Source organism: Hemitrygon akajei, chromosome 18 (assembly GCF_048418815.1).
Source record: "Hemitrygon akajei chromosome 18, sHemAka1.3, whole genome shotgun sequence".
NCBI lineage: Eukaryota > Metazoa > Chordata > Chondrichthyes > Myliobatiformes > Dasyatidae > Hemitrygon > Hemitrygon akajei.
The window spans coordinates 39,625,573-39,648,913 of NC_133141.1; the positions used below are offsets into that span (position 1 = coordinate 39,625,573).

General features: G+C 40.2%; 1 protein-coding gene across 3 annotated transcripts; it reads right to left on the reverse strand.

Annotated features, from left to right (window-relative positions):
- Window positions 1-1,665: 1,665 nt before the first annotated feature.
- LOC140741338 (male-specific lethal 1 homolog) lies at window positions 1,666-17,364 on the reverse strand. 3 transcript variants are annotated; one of them, XM_073071449.1, is made up of 8 exons: window positions 16,614-17,361; window positions 14,467-14,690; window positions 12,921-13,300; window positions 10,672-10,736; window positions 6,777-6,844; window positions 4,294-4,418; window positions 3,800-3,872; window positions 1,666-2,953 (listed from the first exon to the last, which is right to left on the reverse strand). In XM_073071449.1, the coding sequence occupies exons 1-8, from the start codon at window positions 17,082-17,084 to the stop codon at window positions 2,863-2,865; spliced, it is 1,497 nt and encodes a 498-aa protein (XP_072927550.1). In that variant the 5' UTR covers window positions 17,085-17,361; the 3' UTR covers window positions 1,666-2,862. The 3 variants fall into 3 exon arrangements, 2 of the variants coding, with proteins under 2 accessions (XP_072927550.1, XP_072927551.1); XM_073071450.1 differs by lacking the exon at window positions 16,614-17,361 and adding an exon at window positions 16,138-16,583; XR_012102052.1 differs by lacking the exons at window positions 1,666-2,953; window positions 3,800-3,872 and adding an exon at window positions 5,464-5,537 and having other exon boundaries at window positions 16,614-17,364.
- Window positions 17,365-23,341: the final 5,977 nt, after the last annotated feature.

Consider the following 23,341-nt stretch of genomic DNA (forward strand, 5'->3'; position numbering starts at 1 on the left):
GCAAAGGAGGTCAACGATTTATTTATTCATTGTGTGTGGCTGTTTTCGCAATGCACATTAATAACGTGTCGTTTTTTTTTTGCGGCGTATTTCTGAGGTTTCCTGAATTGCTGCTCTGTCCCCATAATAGTGATCTTATAATAAAGCTCGGCGATTTTAAATGAGCAAACACGAACCTTTTAAGGAGATGTTGCGTGTGCTTTCGAGAGCAATAATTACTGACCATGCCCCAGACAACGTGAAGACATTTCAAACATATAGGGGATCGCTGCTCACACGTGGCTGAGGCATGTGAGATAACTCCTTATGCGCTAGTTTTCCCTGTTAGTGATTACAGATTGGTGCAGAATATAGGTGCTTCATACATAATAAAGAGGACAGTGGGCGTCTGTCCGTGAATCACAGCGCGGAAATCAAATCGGGTTTTTAAACCTTTTGTGCTTCTCTACATTAAATTACACTGCTAAATTCCGCAGGCAGCCATTCCTAATTTCCGTTTGGGAGGGAGCTTGGTGAAGGACAGAGAAATAACAAGCGCTGCCATATTGTAATAAAAGCCGATTTAAAAATATTTAAATATATTTAGACTACTCAGTCGTTCCTATCCAATTCCTTAAAAAAACTAAAAAGTTTATTGAAAATAAGTGTTTTTAAAAAATTATCCAGTTTAATGTTGCCCATTTTATTTTACAAAGAATCAAAAATCCGAAACGTCGACGTTTTCTCTTTCCAAAGCCTTCTAACTAGCATTTTCTACTTGAGTTTCGGATGTCTAGCATCTGCAGATTTTTTTGAGGAATATACTGCTTTAAAATTAACTAAAAACATCTTCACTATGGAGGAGGAGGAGGGAGAGACATACAAATTGTACTCATGACTTTCTCCTTGTGAATGAGTTGATACTCAATAGGGAGTGCTAAAACAAATTAAGCAATGTCAAAATTCAGTTTATTAACTGGATTCAGCTTCTACACATGCAGTCTGGGCTTTCAGTTCCTACTGCAACCCCTAGATGAATGCACATACAGAAACTGGGTTGGGAAAGTAGTTCATGTGGAAGTTTTGAATAAGAGGTAGCTTGCCAGGATGCCTCCAATATCTGTCTCAGCCTGAAACATCAACTGTTTACTCATTTTCATTGATGTTGCCTGACCTGCTGAGTTGCTCCAGCATTGTGTGTGGAACATCTGCAGAATCTTTTGTGTTTGATACTTTCAGGGCAGGCAAAACATATAGAGAAATAGTAAACAGTTCACATCCACAGTTTTATTTCAGATTTTCACTATTTGGTCTTTGGATCATCAATGAATCAGCTGTGATAGGTAATTGATCAGCAGTAGTTTGGCTTAATCACCCAAATTGAAACTTTCTGGGATCACAATTCAGCACACAATTTGTAAGAGCAAATACTGGAGGAAACCTAATGCTGAAAAATGTGCATATTGAAATGAAATTGTTACATATTTGAAGTAATTCATTGTTGCTTGAAGTATTTACGAATGTACCAAGCTTCAGAGTGCCTTTTAGACTAGATACTTTCACCAAAATGTTATTTGCAAGAAAGCCAAACAGTCCGTGATTTGAACAGCATGCCACAGAATAAGCTTTTGATGCGCTCATATCAAATGACACATTCCCGATAAGAAAATAATTCTGAACAAAATAACAAGTTACCTGCCATTTTTATTTTCTGCATTCACCAAAACGTGTTACAACATTCAAACTGGCGAACTTCCACCCCCCCCCCCCCCAATAAGAAAAAAGCAGAACTACACAGGATCCTTCATGGTTTGCTTCTTTTTTTAAACCCCTCTCTTGGTACAAGTTGATTGTACTGGGATAACAGTCTGTGATGTGATATATTAGACGGCTGGATATGGCATGAATCAAAGCATGAATCATAGCATTGCTTCATTCAATGGTTCTCAGTTCAGTGAGGTAAAGCCAAAAAACGGCAAATTTTTCATTCTTCTTTGCAACCACTACAGTGAATTTCTTGTATTTCACCTGCTGCACATGCTCCTTTTTGTCCCCTACCTCCTTCCCCTTCCAGCATATTCACCCACTGACCCCCAAGATTGTGTCTAGATTTTGAGCAACTTCAAATCTGACCTGCTCGCTTGGGTTCAGATTAATACAAGTTGCTGAAAGGGCATGCTTTCCATAGTTTATACTGTTTTCTCATCAGTCTCAAGACGTTGCTGTCTCTGGCCCTGGACCAACTTCTAGTGGAAAGGCTGTATGTGGCTCAAGATGAGAAGGTAGATATTTACATCTTCCAACTTAACACTTTTTCTAGCCCAGATTCCAGAGTTTAGCAGGAACAGCAACACAGCACATTGAATTACCGTAGTCAACATTGCCCCAGATTACCAAGTTTGAACTAGAAGTTCAATAAACTGATGACAGAAACCACTTTAAGAGTGTATCCTGGTTAACACATCAAGGCAGGTATTATTTGAAAAAACATAACTGAATCTAAGAAATCAGGGCTATTTGCAACATCTTTACATAACGTTTTTAAAAAAGGTGCAAGATTATTGTACACAATCTCAATTTTTTTCTGTACATGACCAAATTTGCAAAAGACAAACTCACTGTCAGAATTCAACAGACAAAAAGAAAAATAATAGTTTTTCACTTCAGTAAGAGAAACAAAAGTATAAAGGCAAGAAATTAGTCTATTTAGTTATTGATATAGTGACAATCAATTATAAACACCAATATAAACACTGAGCAAGATACCCAGGCAGATGGCCCTTTAGAAGACCCCCAGTTCTCTGCCTGTTTGCATCCAAGTGCTGGCTTGCAGTACAGTTTATAAGTTGGGCAGTATACAAGTCAAATTTCTGTCCAAAGCATCTATTTCCGACATGTTCGATGTGGCGTCTGTTTTTTCTGCATGTCTATCCTGCACCTGCTACGCTCATCCAACCAGGGCAATTCAAAGTTCCTGCAAGGAGGAAGAGAGGCAAGTTACAGAGGGATTTCAACAGTCTTACCCTTTAGTAGCTTTTAAACCCATTTAAAAAAATAGCTCATTTTCACATTACTTATTGTACCTTGCAATGAGATGCCAATATATCCAAGAAGTGATTCCTGTGCTACCTGACACAGGACCTGGTGATTCTGAGGATTTGACAAAATGGATGCATGGAGAATACGAACTATACTTTGATGGCTTTCTTTATTCATTTCATTTGTATTTTGGGCATTTGTTGTTTTAATAAAAACAGGAACATATCACATGCTCAAAAATTAAGTACATCTTTTAGTCTGTTTTCATGCAAAAGTCCTATCCAATACATGAATTTGAAAGCATTTTCATTGTTTCCATCAACAATATTTCATGCCTGCAATGTTCTACCACTTCTGTTTCACATTAGCTTCAGTAGTTCAAGGCTTTGCCTTTCCACCAGTCATTTTAATTTCAAGCATTCTGTATGCTATTTATTCTGCTATAAATGCAGTTTTCTGACTGACTGAAAAGCAACATTTCTTAACCCCTTAACACTAGGGCACTGCATTAATTAGTGACATGGGGGGGGGGGGGAGGAATCCAGTGCCAATCCATATTAATTGTCATACTAATTCATTCACATGATGACTGATGCATGCACTCTATAATAGTCAATTGTGGAGGGAGAGAAAGCAGCATTTCATTGGAGATTAAAATAGAGAGACAGTAGAGAAAATTACACATTCATTAGAATTTCCATTGTATTGAAACATAAGCAATTTAGTCAGACTGAACATTACATTAGTATCAGATTATTTTTAATACACAGTGGAAACTTACTGTTGTGACAATTTTGGTAAAGGTCTCCCAAAAGCTACCACAGGTAGAAACGGGGTAATTACCAAAGATTCCACTGCAGAAGAGAGAAAAAAAGTTATTTCACTGTGCAAGAAGACAGTACCTACTTTTCAAAGTAAATTTCAATTCTGTACGAGGGGAAGGTCACATGTGGATCACCTAGAACTTGAGCACAAATCAGAATCAAGTTTATTATCACTGTTGTTGGTCATTAAATTTGTTTTGTGGTAGTACAGTGCAAGAGAAAAATTACTAAATATTACAAAAAATAATGCAGTAGCATCAATGGATCATTCAGAAATCTGATGGTGGAGAGGAAAATACTTTTCCTAAAACCTCGAGTGTGGGTCTTCAGGCTCCTGTACTTCCTTCCTTGATACCGTGAAGAAATGTCCATTTGTGAAGTTTTTCCACCTCCTACATACCTACAAGTTGATATTATCTATGGTAGTTTAAAATTAAATATTTAAACCTACCATCATCGGGTTCAGGGAAAAATGACAAGATTTCTGGCTCTGATTCCTGAATTCCTTTCTTTTTGTACATTCGCAGTTGCAAACGTTGCAGCAGCCTTTGTTCTCTGATCCGCTGAATATCCCACCTGAAGAAAAAGTGGCACAAACACCGAAAGTGCACATGATTTTTACTTGAAGTTATTCTGTAGTGCCTGAAGCTATCTTATGGTTTCTCACAGGTAGAGAAGTAATTTTCTTTGCATCAGCCTCTATAAACAATTACATAGGTACCTTTAGACTTCTGAGTGCATACATGCAGACAAGTTTATAATAACTAATGCTGATGGACATTACTTTTACAAATGAAGTACAAAAAGCTACATCCTTCAGCAGTAATAGGACATCCATTTATTAATGCGATCACAGGAATGCACAGTACTGTAATCAAAATCCAGAATATCGATGAAATAGTAAACTACTTCTCAAACAGTTATAAGAGCTAACTGGATTACACAAGTCTTACTTTATCAACAGCATATTCCAGCTGGTCAACCTCAAACTTTTTTGGCAGTCTTTAAAACCTACTTGGTTTGAATAACAGTGGCTGAATACAACAAACAAATGAATACGTAAATTCATGATTTAAAAAAAATGTAACATCTCAAGTGTCACCCATATCCTTTACGAAGAGAGGATAACAGCTTGTGTATGAAAAACTAGATTTAATGTGTGTGTAAGTGACCTTCCCTAGAAACCTGAATTCCTTTCTGCATTTGTAAAATAAAAGTAGGACAAAAGAAATAGGGCTTTCCCCAATCCCCAGTGGACAAGTGTACTAGTTCTCAGCCTAGCCTTCAGACCAAGTGTTCCCTATTAGTGGAATTTACAGCTACCTGAAACAGATTACACTACTACTTCTTTAAGCAAACCTCCAGCTTGACTGCAAGAGAGTAAGACTTGATTTTGGATATCTGCAGGCCAATTCTCCCTGTGATTGAAGGTGCAACAAAAAGAAAAGGGGGGGGGGGGGGGATATCTTAAGATCCATTCCTCCTTTTAAAAAAGTGCCCTCCTGCAATAAAAATCAGTGGATGAAATGATTACCCTCAAACAGAAATCACAGGGCTCAAATCTGCAGCCTTTGCGATTGCACTGGGCTGCAAGATTGCTCGATATTGTGATTCCACCTACCCATGACAGTATTGCCCAGCTACAGATGGGTTGACTTCATGAAGCAGGAGTGTTAGGTCTGTGTCTTTGTGGTCCTTAAATCATACAAAATGAATGTGAGATAACCACACAGCACCCAACACTAATCCTGTTTTTTTTCTCCCCACTTTCAACTCCCCATTCCACCCATAAATTACAGGCATTTTACAGTGGCCAATTAACCTGGACATCTGCGCATGTTTTGGGATGTGGGAGGTGACTTCTTGATTTAAAAAACACATTTATATGTTACAAGAGACATTTGGGTTAACACTGGGACGTAACAGTTAACATAACTGTTTGCTGCTATCTGCAGGAAGTCTGTACACTCCCCCCCCCCCCCCCCCCCCCCCCCGGGACGCATTTCCTCTGGGTGATCCAGTTTCCTCCCACTTTCCAAAGATATACAAGTTGGTAGGTAAATAGGTCACATGTAATTGGGCAGCATGGACTTTTTGGGCTGGAAGAACTCGTTACCATAAGACACAGGAACAAAATTAAGTCATTTGGCCCATTGAGTCTACTCTACCATTCCATCATGGCTGATTTATTATCCCTCTTAACCCCATTCTCCTCTCTTCTAAAAACCTTTGACACCCTTACAAATCAAGAACTTACCAACTTCTGCTTTAAATCAACCCAATAACTTTGTCTCCACAGCCATCCTTGGCAATGATTTACAACCTGCTGGCTAAATAAATTGTTCCTCATCTCCATTCTAAAGGGACATCCTTCAATTCTGAGGCTGTGCCCTCTGGTCATAGACTCACCCACTATAGGAATCATCCTCTCCGTGTCTATTCTATCTAGACCTTTCAATATTCAATAGGTTTCAATGTTATCATGCTGTATTTCTAAATTAAAAATATATAAACGATTAAATAGAACTAAAAGTTAAAAACATGAATAGCTATGTTTTGTATTATTTCCAAAACAAAAAGTTCAGAATGCCCATTGAAGTCAATAGAGTACTCAATCTCATGTCATCTCACCAACAGTCAACAAATGCAGCATCACAGACTAGAGTTAAAATGCCAGACCACACATTTATTTATTAGTCATTTAGTCTAGCTGGTGATTACTCCTAGTGTGATAGGCAGAAGTGGGGGAGAAGAGTTGATCAGAGAGCGGTTAAATGACTGGGGAAAGTGGTCTAGACTTTATGGAGAAAACGGTGTGCTGGGTCATGAGAAATAAATGTATAGTGATCAGTAAATAATCAAAAACAAATTGTTCTTAATTTGGAAACTGTCTACAAAATAACAAGTTCTGAGTTATACTGAGCTCTTACATACCTTTTCCTTCTTTTCTCATCAAGCTCAAGTTTTGCATGTCGCTTTGCAAACACAGAGTCATCTAAATTCTAAAATAAACAAAGCCAGTTAGTAAGCAATCTCTGGTTCAAAGTACTGCAATTAATATTCAGAGCATTCTGCAAGGGTTTACAATTGAACCATTTGCAATTGTGGAAGCCAGAAATGGCCAGTTTTGGAATATTCCCTTTTGCACCTCTTGGGGAGGCTAAACAAGAGAAAGAATAAGGAAACAGGAACTTTAGCTTGGCAAGGAGATATTATGTTACTATAAACAATCTGTATTTAGACCATTTGTGTGGGAAATAGTTATTTACACAAATTCATACCAGAAGTCACGATGCATTTACTTACAGCAAGAAAAATTCTAATGTCACTTCCTCAACTGTATTTTTGCACAAGAGCATACATAAATATACATGCACAATGCGCAAGGTGACTAATAATTGCATTCAAAATTAGATACAATGAAGCATTGATTGTTTGCAACTTTCTTCATAGTCAGCCTTACGAAGATGGTACTAATTCACACCTGAAAAATTCTAATAGATATTTAAAATGAGCAATCTTAAATGTCATATATTTAAGAATATAGAGGTCAACAGTTCCTGATCAACTTGTTTAAAAAAACTCAACAGAAAATAAGAAATCAATTGAATTAAACAGCATAACTTTATCTGGAAAAATAAAGCTATCATTGTCATTAGTGGAGTCTTGCTGTGAACAAATTGGCCGCATGTTTTTGCACTACAACAACAGCTATACATCTGAAGAACTTCACTGACTGGGTTGTCCCTATGTCACAAAAATCACTATCACCACATCTTTCTTTCCTTCTGATCGTAAGCCAAATATTTCAGTTCCTGATTGTTACACAATGGCCTTGAAAGTAACTGCATGTACTGCATAAAGTAACTGCATATACAACTCCAAAGTGAATAGTTAGTCATAAGTGAAACTTTCTGCTGATGTGTAGCAAAACTGGCCTTAATGGAGTTGCCATTTCAAGCAACTCGAACAAAAGGAGAACTGATTAATTTGAAGATTACTATGACAAAATACATCTTGCCAGTGAAGAAATTTCTAACTCTAGTTAACTAACAGTCAAATTTAAGGAAGTAGGGAACATGCTATCATCCCATGTTTTTAAACCTGCTACATTTTATACACATCCTGCATCAAACTGGGTGATAATGAGAGGAAAAATTGGTTTTGACTGTTGCTTACTGTATCTATAGATTGGAAATTCAATAACTGAGTTCCACCAACAGACTCCAGGCATTAAATTTTACAAGCCCACTTTAAATTCATCAGCTCAGAAGGTTATGAGGTTATCTACGCAAATTTATAAAAAGGAAGCCTTTGACATAGATAGAAAATATTCCCTCTAGTTGGGAAGATCAGGATCAGGGTTCTCAATTCTAAGTCAAGCTTTTCGGGTGTGAAGTTAGGAAATAGTTCCACATGCAAGAGATTGCACAAGCCCGGAGCTTTCTTCAGTAAAAGTATGGCTTAAGACTAAATGTTAATCTTAAAATGAGATTCTAGACATTTTACTTAAAATGTTATCAAGGGGAATTTTACAGCATCTTTAAAGCAGAAAAAAAAACAGGAGCATATCTGAAGTCACAGAAATTGGATTAAAACAGTTAGATTGGTAGATTGAGGAAAGAGATAATGACAAAATTTAAAGGAGGAATTCCAGAGTTTTAGGGACTTGACTGCAGAAATCCACCAATGGCACAAGTGATTTAAAAGTCAGGGACATACAAGAATCAAATATTCCAAAAGATTTGGAATTTTAAAATTGGGGTACTGCTTGCGAGTAATCGAATAGTAGCTCAGTGAGCGGAGGATGACGAATGAGATTTGGTGTGGTAGGACACAGACAGCAAGCTTGGACATTTGTAGAGGATTAAATGTAAAGGACCAGTTACAAATAGTCAAGTCTGGAGGTAGTGAAGGCACGGATGAGGATTTCAGTGCTGGAGTTTGAGGCTGGGGCAAAGTGGAAACATTTGTAGTACTGATGCAGATGTAATCTGAGAATTCCAAGTGACATACATGGAAACAGCAGGATGGGAATACATTAGCAGAAGAACAAGACATCTAACTGTGGTTTTTCTAATATTTAAATTGGAAAGAAAATTTACTTTTCCAGTACTGATTCAGGAAAAACAAGTCAGACAATTCAAATGTAGTAGAGGAGTCACAAGAACTGTTTTCATATAACATTCCCACATAAGAGTCTAGGATCTTCATTGAAAACAGTTCAGATCCACAGAGCCAAGTCACAGGTTTAATACATGAAAATTCTATTAGCATCCTTATATCCTAAGCAACCTGTTTACTTAAAGGCCTGTAGATAAATACATTTGGAGGAAGCTCTTAATGACAGAATATATCACCCTGGGTGATTGGTTATGTTTATGGGTCAGACTTGCTCCTACAATATTGCTTCCTAAACCATGGAAAAGGATCAATGACACAAGTTAATGCAATTTTATTTTTTAAAAAATCAGAAACTCTAGTGCAGGTTATAATGATTCCAGATGAGCCATACCAAAGAGACCAGAGGAATCAAGTAGAAAGTTCATTCCTCTGTTTGGAAAGTGGGTGCTAAATTACTTTAAAAACATTTAGATATAATAAAATTTAACAGATTTTGAAAGGAATTGCTGGGAAAAGAGCTATTTCACCTTTCTCTAACTAGTGGGAATCTAGACTCGGAAAGGAAAAACATCATCGTCAGTACACACATCTGAACAAAATAGTAATGTTGCCATGCTGTAATGGTGTAACAACATATTTCTGCCACTAGAGGCCGAGCACCCACTGCAAACATTGAATTCCTTACACCCAAGTGACCAAGCAAATTGCAACATTACACCACAATCACCAATCTAAAAAAAATTGTCCATCAACAATCCTTACAATCAAACATTACCCCAACTGGTACAAATACAAAACGGGGCAGGGTATTCCAAACATCGTATGACAAAAGTATGGAAATATTTTGTATTGAATTAGTCACATTCAACAATGAAAAACACTGTTCAAAGACTGTAGCAACAGAACAGCTTCACACCCATATGCCCACTAACTACTGCAGGCACCAAAATTGCCAGAGCCACTATGAATGTAGATTGCTAAAATTTAACCTTCTGGGTCAAATGGGAGCAGAAAACCTAGTTTACAAATGTACCAGCAACAATCAATGTCATTAGGCTGGTCTATCTAAAATTTCAAAAACTCTGCTAAACCAGAAAGTTGCCTCTTTTACTTGTTAACAGCAAATTGCCAGTCATAATTCACACAGTAAAATGGATGATATGGATGGGAATAGGCAACTGCTACAGTCAATAGTTGAGGAAATGACCAAAACTACAGATGCTACTACCAAGGAGGCTTATATTTGGTTTGCTTTACAAAGTAATTAGTACAAGTACCCTTCAGTACATTAATTTAAGACATCATTGTTAGAATTTTCTGTTTCCATGACTCAAAAGATTAAAAACAGCATACAAAATTAGAAAAGGCCTACAGATCTAAAGACACTGCAGAACCCCAACAGCTCAGCACATCCACCTTAATGTTTAGTAACCATTAATTTTACAAGCCAGTAACTATTTCACAATTATATTAATTTTACACTCCTTCTGGACAGAGGTCAAATACTTGAAGCTTTGAAAAAGGTTAAGTAGTTCTATGGAAGCATCCAGTTACAAAGCAGTTTGAAGGAGTCTGAAACAGATCATGCAGTTACAAGCTGGGACTTATTAAAAGGGAAGATAAATTATGTTCGACCACTTGAAATAAAACAGAGGAGGAAATTAGATTTTAAAATATCAGATATTTTTGCAGTTTGGTGCTGTACCTCAAGTACTTCATCGGGCTGCAGGTCTATGAGAGGCTCCGCTGAGTGCTCTTTCCAGGATGGTACTACAAAGAGGAAACAAGATTTAAACAAAAAGAATACAACATTAAATATTCCCTTTGATAAGTTTTACTACAGGATGCTGTGAAACTTATTCATTCAGCACCACCAATACAATCTGGACAGGAATCTAACGCTAATTAAAAACACTATTTCCTGCCCTTGTTTTACACTTCTGAACCACAAAACCCATGACAGCCCATGAAAAACAGGAATACTGGTGGATGTGCCATTTGTCTTTCTGAAGAGATCCCACCTGCCCTTTCAAGTGAATATAAGATCCTTTAACACTGTTTTGAAGTAGTGCAGGTGAGATCTCCTCTCATACTCCAAAGATGTATGGGTTAGAGTCAGTAAGTTGTGGGCATGCTATGTTGGTGCCAGAAGCATGGCGACAACTGAGGGCTGCCCCCCAGCACATCCTCAGTTGGTTGTTGAAGCAAAATGACACATTTCACTGTATGTTTCGATGTACGTGACAAATAAAGCTAACCTTTCTTTAAAAAGTTCCAGCCATTCATCTCAATCATCACTGGAAGAGGAGAATGACCTAGTCATACCGTTATGCTGTGAAAATACCAACCACTGTTTCGACTTTCCAACTGTGATTACACTTCAAATGTGCTTAATTGGCTGTTGAGCAAGTTAGGATGATCTGATTCTGAACTTCCACCCCTTCCCCATTCAGAAGAATATTCTGACGTTTTACTGCTTAAGTATTGAATGCAAAATATTGTACACAAGATTTTTGCCCCAGCAAACTTACAATCAAAAACAGCTCAATAATTGAACTAATACTTTTACCGTGGTCATTTGTGTGTCAGCAAATTTACACTGACAGATACACACAAATGATCACTAACTCTTGTCTTTGGAAAAGCTGGATATTATCAGTTTCCTGTTTGTAAGCTGAGTCGATGCTGCATTTCTGAGTGCATTGTGAAATCAAATTCCACAGCCTATCTTTCTGGCTGTGGAATTCACTGCATGGCATTTTCCCTCCAAGTACCTCACATCTAACATTGTCTTCAAAGTGGCTTCTGTAAAAGCCCCATTCTCCCAGATTCTCTGAGCAGCAAAGGTTTGTGAATCTGGGATTTGCCAATATTTTTGAATAGCCCGAGAAGCATAAAAAAAGTCTGTCATTGTCTATTTATTATAGTGATCTTAATTTACTCCAGAATCTGAGCAAACATGATCAAAATTTTGGTCACAAGATCAAATCTCTAGTCTTGCAGCTTGTTGAAATTAGATTATCACACCTCAGCCACTGTCTGCTCTTAGTATGCTGGGTTAGACAGAGGAAAAGGAAAGTCATTTTCCAAACCTAGAGTTGGCATTTTTAATTGCTATTCAGTGACCCCCAGGGACTAAAGGTGCTTGCGCACTTAAGCCAAGAAGCAATAGGATTGGCCTCAGTCAATAAGCCTTATTGAGCACCATCTGGAAACCCAACACATACTGAATTTTGCTTAAATATGCTGCATTTTGTTTTAAAAACACATTTATACAAAGCCAACTGGTGCCAATGGTTATATAACATATGCAAGGTTTCAAAGCTTTCAATAGATATGAAAAGAATTGTTTTATACCAAATGATCTTTACCTTTAACACCTACCTTCCCCCCATTTAAAAAAAAAGGGTTTTTGCTGCACCTATTAAGTTATTCAAGGTAAAAGAATATCTTCTACTTCCCCTTGTTCCTATTAATATTGGGTGAGTTACACCCAAAACATTTGACAAGCTGTCATAAAATGCCACATAAATAAAAACAGAAAACAGCTGAAATGTTCAGCAAGTCTAGTAGCATCAGTGAAGAGCAAAACATTTATGTTTCAGCCATTGATCTTTAATCAGAACTAGAAAAATGTCCTCATTCTGACAAGTTAGCTCTATTTCGCTCTTTATAGATGCTATGATTTGTTGAATATTCCCAGCACCTTGTTTCAATCATTTCTCCAGCAACTGCAGCCTTTTTTGTTTTACTGTAAATACCACATCAGTCCCGATTACATTGATGAACTACATCAAAAAACAGAACCATTTCTCTCACTTTTCTGTTCTGAAATCATTTTACCAATGCTGCAAGAAAAAAAGCACCTACTTAAAAGACTGATTTCTTCCCTCATTATCAGGCCACTTACTGTAGACATTAGGGCCTCTAGATTGTCATGCTCTTTATACTAACTTGCTACAGTTTCTTCTTTCTTGGGTGAAGGTTCTCGAAGAGGAGAGGGTGGTCGTTGGTGCCACCGACATAGGTACATCTCAGTGGTACAGAGGTACGGTTCCTCTTCTATGTCATTACATACAGACTGATCTTTACTGATGGGAGGACCTGGAGTCTTTATGGTCGCTGAAGGTTTGTGGACCCCCTCAGTCTGCGATTTAGTTTTCTCTGGAGTTTCTTTACTTCGCAGTTCTCGTTTTGAAACCTTGTCGGGTAAGGGGCTACTTGAGGCCTGTCGGAATTGAGAAGACTTAGCCAACTTTGTCCGCACTCGCGAGAATTCAGCCGCGAGCTTTTTCACTGGTGCTTTTCTTTCCGTTGTTCCTAACACAGATTTCCTGAAGTAAACACAAGTAGTTTAGTCTTTAACAAAATAACATACCAGAACACACATGCAGATACCAAATACAACTCCTTAACAAGCAAGAGTCAGGAACTACTGTCCTATAGTCATCATGCATAGGAAAAACATCAAAATAGGAATCACTTTCACAAGATAGGAAAATGTCATCCTTAAAGCTTCCTCTTTTGTTTGCAACGTGCAACCACATACTTAAGTTAATTTGTGTAACAATTACTTTTCTCACTGCCATGAAATGAGTTTTCTAACAATCATTAATACTTAAATCCGCACAGCTACTTGTGGTCGTACTTTAGGTTTGCTCTTTGACTGGTACTCTGTAAAGAAATAACACATCCTGTGTTTTGGTTTGGGGTAAGAAATAAGGTTCTCCACTCACTTTTTACTTTTCATCAGGCACCACAATCAGCACGACTGAGAAAGAACAAGAGCTGCAAGAGATAAAAAGCCCAAAAATGCTGGGAGTTGGTTGGGGGGGGGGGGGGGGCGGTGAAGTCTTATCATACCAGATTAGAAATGCAGGAGAAAATTGCACAAAAACCAGTTTCTTGCCCACTCCGAGTTGAGGAGCAAGCTGGTTTCAATAGTTAGTATGGAATTAGTGTTACAAATGCAAAATTGCTCAAACCAGATTTTTGTCTTTCTCTGTCAATGATCTTAACATACCATTTTAATTGTTACAACTAACTCAATTTTTATTCACAAGTCCAGCCAATCTCTTCTACACCCTAAGGGAAACTATATTGAAAGTAACACATGGGGACAAGCACAATGATATAAATTGCCTAGTTTGTGTAAAACATGTTCCCTCAGGAAAAATTGGCACCATATGTTACCCCACTAGCACGTGACAACATCAGTTCCATTAATAAATGCTTTATTTTCATAATAATGACACATCAACTGCAATGTACCAGAAGTTTCACATTTTAATTAATTTTACCATCAATATTTGTTTATTTTTTAAAAAACTCATGCAATATCGTTGTAATTCTCATTCTAATCTTTATTTAATTTGCTGAGGCAATGGAACAAGAGGAGGAACATTCCTTGTATTTCCACAAATTTGCAATCTACCATACCTTCCTTAATTAAAAAAAGTACCAAACTAAACTTGAAATTCTACTTATAAAGCACGAGTACCTTTTGTAACCCTTCCCCGAATGAGTTTCTGTTTGATTGATCTGTGCCTGAACCAGGGGCTGTTCAGGGGTCATCTGGTGATGTTCTGGCTGGATTTTCTCTGGTTCTGTTATATTCTTCTCCTCATTCCCATCCACTGTGGGAATGAATCGATGTTTGTCCTTATCATTCTCTTTTTTCACCAGCTGCATCCTCCTTTCCATGCGCTCAAGACGAGCCAGAAGCTATAAGGAAAATTGAAGACCTCAAAGTATCCTGTATTTTCACTTGTTACTTTATGGTAGGATCAACCAGCTTTTAAAAAAAAACCAGCATTGACTTCAACTGAATGGTACAGAGCATCAAATGCCATTTAAACCCCCAATTTAAAAAGTCATTAATTCTGTCCTTGTCTTCATATTTCTGGTACAAATACCCAAGTGGAGCATACAGTACCCAACAGCACAGAGTGTTAGCTAGCTTTGTCTCCGTACAATTAACATGAGAAAAGTACTTTGCTGCACAATGGGTTGGTGCTTGCAACCCAATATTAAATATGAAGATGAACTCACCAACATCTCATTGGGAGTACCTAGAAACATTATGTACCTGATGGCTGATGCTGTCCCACATTAGCTCCAAGTTGCAAATTTAGTGATCCTTTCAACGGGTGACTACTGCTGAAACTCCACCATGGACAGCTGCGAAAGGAGGTGGGTTAGGCATGGGGTTAACAACCCCATCCAGTAAAAACCTAGAGCTATAGAAACAATCAAAAGAAGCTCCAAAGACCTCATCCCTGGGTGAAGAACCTTCACCTAAAAGACTCGCCCAGGATAGAGGATTCTGGCGAGCTCCTGTTGGCAGCCTATTCCCCAATATTGGTGATGGGCTATTGCTTACTGAAAACACGATTGCAACCATTGTAGAATTTTTCATTTAGAACCCATGCTAACAAAGTGATCGTCTTATTAAACAAAACAAAATTATTTTTGGCATACACCATTCCTTGCTCCCTTCTATTTTAGGACTCTTTAAATTGGTGGAATGTGCCTTTTTAATTTAAAGCAGAAATAATCCAACACGTTGCAAAGAAAAATGCTCGAATGAAAATGCAAATCTTTAAGATGTTAATATAGCATTTCTTACCTCAATCCTCCTTCTCCCAAATACATCTTAACTGCCAAAATTAAAATACATATGTAGCAACAAAAGATTTAGATCACAAAAATAATTGTACTCAGTGAGTGGAAATAAAATAATAAGGGAAAAACAAACAATAACTTGTAGCCAGAATCTACAAGCACTATTCTTATGCATTTAAGATTCCAAATGCACTGCTTGTAATACAAGCATGGGATCCAATAGAAATGATGATTAAAATGTTTGTACGGCAAGATGGCCTTAAGGAAAGAATAATGGTGCATGATTTTATTAAAAATTAAATTTGATAAAAGCAACCTTGGCAATTAATTCAGCATTTTAACAAATTACACAGATGGCAGCACATTGGTTTGTGCTTTATTTTTAGATGTAAATCAAGTCAGGTTTGATGTTTCTTTTTCAATGTTATTAAATATTCAATGGCAAAATAGACAGTGAAACCAAAATGTTTCCCTTGTTTATTTGTGATTGGAACACAACCATTCGGCAGTAGTTCTACACTTATACATAACAGCTGAAGAAACATACTTGTACATATGAGACATCTCTGTAAGAGATAAAAATACTGAAGAACAGCATGGGCAGTACTAGTAAAGACTTATCAAAGGAAACATATGAAGAAATTCAACATCTGAAGCCGCCCTTTCGGTTGATTTGTGAAAGAAAGAAAATGGAGTTCTCTCTTCCAAAGACTTTGAATTACAGGCCAGGCAGAAAGGTAGTCTGAGGGCAGTGACGTCATTGTTGTGCGCCACTTTGCCCAGCCAGACTGACACTCGCTCGACACCAGTGCAGCTTGGGAGCTGTAGTCCAGCAAGCAACCCAGGTTTGTAGGTCAGCGTGGAAGGAGCAGCTAGGGGTCTACAGTTCCCGGCGCACCCCGCGGCAAGAGGCGACTCCTCTCCCTCCACCATTTTAGCGGATTCTAAGATGGTTCCCCGACACCCCAGCACATTTAACGCCAGTCATTGTCAGAAGCGGCCCCGCCATTTTAGGTTCCTCACCGTCTCTTTCTCTGCTTTCAGCTCGTCGATCTCCCTCTCTTTGAGCTGGAGTTGCTGCTGCTGCTGCTCAATAAGGTCGAGCTGCAGCAGGACGATCTGTTTGAGGCGGGCGCTCTGGCTCGGGCCCTGCTGTAGCGGTTGCTGTTGTGATGACGGCGGCTGTTGCTGCTTCTTCACTTTACCCCAGTATAAGGCCTCCAAGCCAGGAACTGGAGCTATGCTCTCGCCAGGTCCCCGTCCGGCACTGTCGCCGCCACCTACTGCACTGGGCACGGCCGCTGCTCGAGCCCAAGCCGTCCGCACTCCCTTCGCCATCTTGCCGTGCTCGCTGCCGTTCACCTTTCGAGCGCCTTTGGTCGGGTTCTCCCCGCCGGATCCCACGGCCTCTCCGCCATCGTGCTCGCTTGCCGTCGCCGCCCGCTTCTCGGCCTCCCCGCCTGGCTGCTTTAACAGGCCTGGCTTCATTGTCATGGCCCGCTGGCCCGCTCCGGGCACAGGCTCCGCGCCGGCCCGCACCTGGCGGGCGGCCTGTCCCCGCTTCCTTCGCCGGCCGATTTCCCCCCCTCGGAGGCTCGGCGCCTCTGCCGGGGCTCGCAGGCGGCGCTGCTGATTTATGTTATTGTCGGGGCGGAGTCGCCCCCTCCGCTGCGGCCCAGCTGCTCTTTATTCAGTGTGCTTTATTATTCATTGATTCATACATGTCTGTGCTTGCCCGTCCCCAGCCCGGCTCTCTCCCTACCTCCCACCCCCACCCGAACCCTAGCTCTTTCTCCCAGTTTGTTTGCCTCCGCATCTGCTTGGAGATTGCTTGCTGATTGCGCAGGCGCTGCTTATGTTGAATAGGGTCACGTAACAATCGGTAGGCGGAGTCAGTAGTTGAGTCTCTTCGTCTGATGACTGGAGGCCAAGGCAGTGGGTGCATTTAAAGTGGGGGGTGATAGATCCTTCATTTGTAAGGGTATCAAAGTTTACAGGGAGAAGGCAGATGAATGGGGTTGAGAAGGAAAAAATAAATCAGTCATGTTCATATTACCAGAGTAGACGCGATGGACTAAATGGTCTAAGTCTGCTATATCTTATGGTCCTAATATCACTGATTATTGTGAATTTTTTTGTTTTGTGGCCACAGTACAGTGCAAGACATAAAACAATTAAAAGTTACAAATTACAAATGAATAAAATGCAAATAGTAGTGTTCATTGACCACCCAGAAATCTGATGGCAGAAGGGGGAAAAGCTGTTCCTAAAGCACTGAGTTTTAGGAACAGCTGAGGCTTTGTTACTTTCTCTGGTGCAGTGCAGAGTGCTTGCCAGTGCTGTAGGTTGGGATTAACACATTCAGCTATTCCACCTGCTGCATGTTGCAAAAAACAGCAATTCACTACTCTTGCTGTCATATGTGTATTTTGCATTCAGCTTTACAAAGGACTTCACCCGAAGTTGAAACACTTCCCCCAGATGCTTTCTGCCCTATTGCCTTTTGGGGAGCATTTTCTGTATGTTCACTCAGTCAATCAACTGCAGCAAGATGTAGCCACGAAGTGCCAGATATAAGCTAATCTTTATTATCTTTAACTTTATAAAATCATGGTAGTCAAGCTAATTTTTTATATGAATTGAATTGTCTTTATTTCTTACATCCTTCACATACATGAGTAAAAATCTTTACATTACGTCTGTTTAAATGTGCAATCATAGTAATTTATAATAAATAGAACAGTCAATGTAATATAGAGTACAGGTACTCAAATCAGCATGAGTTAATCAGTCTGATGGCCTGGTGGAAGAAGCTGTCCCGGAGCCTGTTGGTCCTGGCTTTTATGCTGCTGTACCGTTTCCTGGATGGTAGCAGCTGGAACAGTTTGTGGTTGGGGTGACTCGGTTCCCCAATGATCCTACGGGCCCTTTTTACACACCTGTCCTTGTAAATGTCCTGAATAGTGGGAAGTTCATAACTACAGATGCACTGGGCTGTCCACACCACTCTCTGCAGAGTCCTGCGATTAAGGGAGGTACAGTTCCCATATCAGGCAGTGATGCAGACAGTCAGGATGCTCTCAATTGTGCCCCTGTAGAAAGTTCTTAGGGTTTGGGGGCCCATACCAAACTTCCTCAACCATCTGAGGTAAAAGAGGCGCTGTTGTGCCTATTTCACCACACAGCTGGTGTGTACAGACCACGTGAGGTCCTCGGTGATGTGGATGCCGAGGAACTTAAAGCAGTTTACCCTCTGAACCCCACATCCATTGACGTCAATAGGGGTTCTGGATAAAGCCCTGGATCGGCCAAGTGATAGAATTTTTTTGCCTAGTTCTGGTCATCATATTTTAGGAAGGATATGAGGGCTCTTGAGAAGGTGAAGAGGTGATTTACCAGAGGGATGAGTGATTTTTATTACATAAATTCTATGCCCATTGGTGGGTGGTACAATGGCTGGAAGGCACATGTAGAGTTTTATGTAAAAACAATGATTTAAAAAGGAAATTGGTTAGACACCTGGGGGAATAAAGTTGCAGAGCAACAGGTATAGGGAGTAAAGCAATGTTTGGGCTGCCATGGTCTCAGTGGATCAAAAAATGGCTCCTGTGTTATTATTAACTGTGACTTATTCCCCCTGTTGCGGTCTGGGTCTGATGCATTGAGTCACTCATTGTTATAGTTGGGGGTTGCTGCAATATGGGACTGTGTTTACTCATTCTTCCCAATGCATGTGAGACTGGTACATTCAGCCATTCTCCCTTATGAACTGTTCTGTTGTTGTCCTCGTTCCATTCTCAGCCTGCTGTGCTCAGTCACTCTCACTTCTGCAGTCTGAAGCTGAGATCAATAGCTAGATTAGCATGTGTTGTAGTGGAAAGCAAGGGCCTTGGGCATATTCTTCCACATAATTTGTGGGTGAAGCATCAATACTGAAATAGAAAATGTTTGAGATAAACCCTCTTACTACAGACCTGTTTTGGCAGTGAAATCTGGAAATAATGATCAGGATATTGATAGAAACTGAAGATAGAATAGGTTACAGGGAAAATAAGTGGGTGAACGTGATTTTTCCACAAACGAGAAAACCTGCAGATGCTGGAAATCTTAGCAACACACACAAAATGCTGGAGGAGCTCAGCAGGCCAGGCAGCATCTATGGCAAAAAGTACAGTTGATGTTTCGCGACGAAACCCTTTGGCAGTCCTGTACTTTTTTCTATAGATGCTGCCTGGCCTGCTGAGTTCCTCCAGCATTTTGTGAGTGTTGAATGGGATTTTTCTGTGAACCAACATGGATTTGATTGGCCAAATGACCTCCTTTTCCCTTCACAGCTCTGGAGTGTATCTACACTCCTGAATGCTCCCTAAAAGAAGCAAAAATAGTTACAAAGGAGTAGAATAGAAAAATGTGATTGTTATTGAGAAATTAGTAACTGGAGTGATGGATAATATTTTTTCCGTTCATAGTTGTCTCCTGAAGGTTTTGCTGACTACCTTCTGCAACAAAACTCCAATAACCTGCTTCAGCCTGCAGGGGGTGGTAAACCCAGCCCAGTTTATCACAGGCTCGTCACTTCCTTCCATCCAATCCACCTCCACAGTACTTTGCTTCAGGAAGGCTAACAGTATCACGAAGGATTCCGGTGACCCTGGCTATTCCATTTTCTCTCTTCTATCTTCTGGTAGAAGATACAGGAGCTTGAAAGATTGGATATCCAGACTCAAGAACAACTAGTTCTCTATTACTATAAGACTCCTGAACCAATCACCTTTTTTACACTGACTTCAGGTTTAATATCACTGGCATATTAAACTTTCAAAATACATTTATTATCAAAGGATGTATAAATTATACAATCTTGAGATTTGTTTGCTTACAGGCAATCACAAAGCACGAAACTGGAAAGAACCCAAAGTAAAAAAAATTAAAGACCAACGCCTGATGCTCAGAGAAAGGGGAAAAAAACCCACAACTCATGCAAACAATAGAAGCGAGCAACAACATTCTGAACCAAAATGAGTCCTCAGATCCAAATCCCGGGGTAGGCCCAAAGTCTCGGTATCAGTTCATCATATTAGCGGCCATGAAGCACAGCAGCTGGGGCAGTCTTCATAGCCTCAGCATCGTGGAGCTGAATATTGCAAAAAAGAGAGCAAAAGATGTTTTTCCAGTATATCTGAGAGGGTGTTTAAATTGTCCAGACAGCATCTTGTACCTTACACTAGCACTAGGACTCGGGCCCTGGTGCAGCAAAATGCACCGGCTCTAGATCACGCTGCGCAGTGACCCGCTCCGGGCCCAGATTTTGCCGTCCAGCCCGATGCCGCTGTCGATCTCTCCAAGTCGGCTCAGCCCCCAGAGTGATCCAACCTTGCACCCGGGCCAGTTGTACGGGCATCAGAACTCCTCTCCGAATGGCTCACTCCATCTGTGCCAATTCTGCAACATACCAGCACGGTTCATCCTCGAATTCAGTTCACCTTCACTTGCCTCTTCATTGTTTGCAGTGATAATTTATCACAATTTACTTCTAAAAAGGTGTTATTAGTAATGTTTTTAGTCGAATTTCTTGCCCTTTGAAGTACCAGTAAGCTGTTGCTTGCAGTTGGTTATGCCATTTTAAACCATAAGTTTTAATATTTCATGAAATTTGCTGTTTTGTGGCTGCAGTGTATTATGTATTGCATTACATAATAATGAATAAAATGAATAATAATGAATAAAACTAAATTACAATGAGAAATATATAAATATATATAAATTAAATAAGTACTGTGAAAAGAGACCAAAAAAAAACAGTGGATGGGAAGAAGCAATTCCTGAAACATTGAGTGTGTGTCTTCAGGCTCCTGTACCTCCTACTTGATGGTGGCAATAAGAGGGCATGTCCTAGGAGATGGAAGCTCTTAAAGATGGATGCTGTCTTTTTGAGGCATTGCCTTTTGAAGATGTCCTCAATGCTGGGGAGGCTAGTGCCAATGATGGATCTGGCTGAGTTTGCAACCTTCTGTAGCTTTTTCCAATCCTGTTCAGTGCCCCCCTCCCATACCAGACAGTGATGCAATGTGTTAGAATGTTCTCCACGTTATATCTGTAGAAATTTGTGAGTGTCTTTGGTGACATACCAAATCTCCTCAAACTCCTAATGAAATATAGCTATTGTCATGTTTCTTTGTCATTACATCAATATGCTGGGCCCAGGACAGATTTTCAGAAATGTTGACACCCAGGAACTTGAAACTGCTCACCCTTTCCACTGCTGATCCCTCGATGAGGACTGGTGTGTGTTCTCCAGACTTCCCTTTGCTGAAATCCACAGTCAATTCCTTAGTCTTACTGACGTTGAGTGCAAAGTTGTTGCAACGTCACTCAACCAGCTGATCTATCTCACTCCTGTACACCTTCTTGTCCCATCTGAAATTCTGCCAACAACAGTTGTGGTGTGATGCACCATCAATAACTCTCCGAGACGTGAGGCGAGATATTGGCTTTTATTGACTGGAAGAAAGAACAAGCAGTAATTGACCACCATGCTACATCCTGGAGACTGAGGGCAGGGCTCAGGCCTCAATCGCCTTTATACCGGGGTCTGTGGGAGGAGCCACAGTCAGTGGGAGGAGCCACAGGAGCAGTCAGCGGGGGGGCGTGTCCAGACAGGTATATGTAGTTCACCACATGGCGCCAGCAAATTTATAGATAGCATTTGAGCTGTGCCTAGCCACACAGTCATGTGTATACAGAGAGTAGAGCAGTGGGCTAAGCACACACCCCTGAGGCGCACCTGTGTTGATCGTCAGCAAGGAGGAGATGTTATTTCTGTTCCATACAGACTATGCTCTCCTGGTGTGGAGGTCAAGGATCCAGTTGCAGAGGGAGGTACAGAGGCCCAGGTTTTGGAGCTTGTTCATTAGTACTGGTAGGTTGTGATTGCGTTGTATGCTGAGCTGTATACGACAAACAGTAGCCTGATGTAGGTATTGCTGTTGTCCAATGGTGCTGCCACATTCTTGTACTCTTAACTCTACATCTATTGGTTGCCACAAAAACACTATTGCCACTTCAGTGTGTTTTTTTTGCACTGCTTCAGATTACATCATAATCTTTGCACCATTCTGCTCTTTTGTACTTGTCATTATATTGTTGTGTTATCTCTCGTTTGAGTTTGACTATGGATGTTACATCCCAGCTGTCTTTGATATGCAAGCTAGGGCAGTACAATATGGAGAGCAAGCTGTTGCCCATGCAGCAGGCTCCCCCTCTACACGCAGCTGATGAATCCAAAGGAATGGCAGAGAACAGCAGTGTTGCAGGAGTTGCCAGTTAGCATTGAACTCAATGTAGGACTGCCTTGGGGGTTCCAGCTCTGGTTTACTCCCGAAGCCTTCCCCATGAGCGGGTATATAGCCTCAAGGTAGTGGAGGTTTGAGATCAGAGTTTTGTCTCTCCTGGATGAGCTGCCAGCCACAGCTGACTAGCTCCATCTGCCCGAAGCGACTAGTCTTAAGGCGTCAGTAACCCACCTTTATCCCTTCTCCTATCAGTAGAAATGGTTCTGCCAGGCTTAGTAGCTAAGACACACGTGAAGGCCAGGAGCTGGACTTGATTGTCAGAGGCTATTGGAGACGCACACCATTGAGAGCATTGAGATGCTGAAGATGTTCTATAGGTCAGTTGTTGAGAGCGCCCTCTTCTTTGTGGTGGCGTGTTGGGGAGGAAGCATTAAGAAGAAGGACGCCTCACGTCTTAAT

Excerpts from the sequence above, each read along its gene's own strand:
- LOC140741338 (XM_073071449.1), bottom strand. The coding sequence starts at position 17,084 with ATGACAATGAAGCCAGGCCTGTTAAAGCAGCCAGGCGGGGAGGCCGAG. Across the intron at positions 14,691-16,613 it reads TGAAAGCAGAGAAAGAGACG|CTTCTGGCTCGTCTTGAGCG; the intron begins GTGAGGAACCTA and ends TTTTCCTTATAG. Across the intron at positions 13,301-14,466 it reads TCGGGGAAGGGTTACAAAAG|GAAATCTGTGTTAGGAACAA; the intron begins GTACTCGTGCTT and ends TGTTTACTTCAG.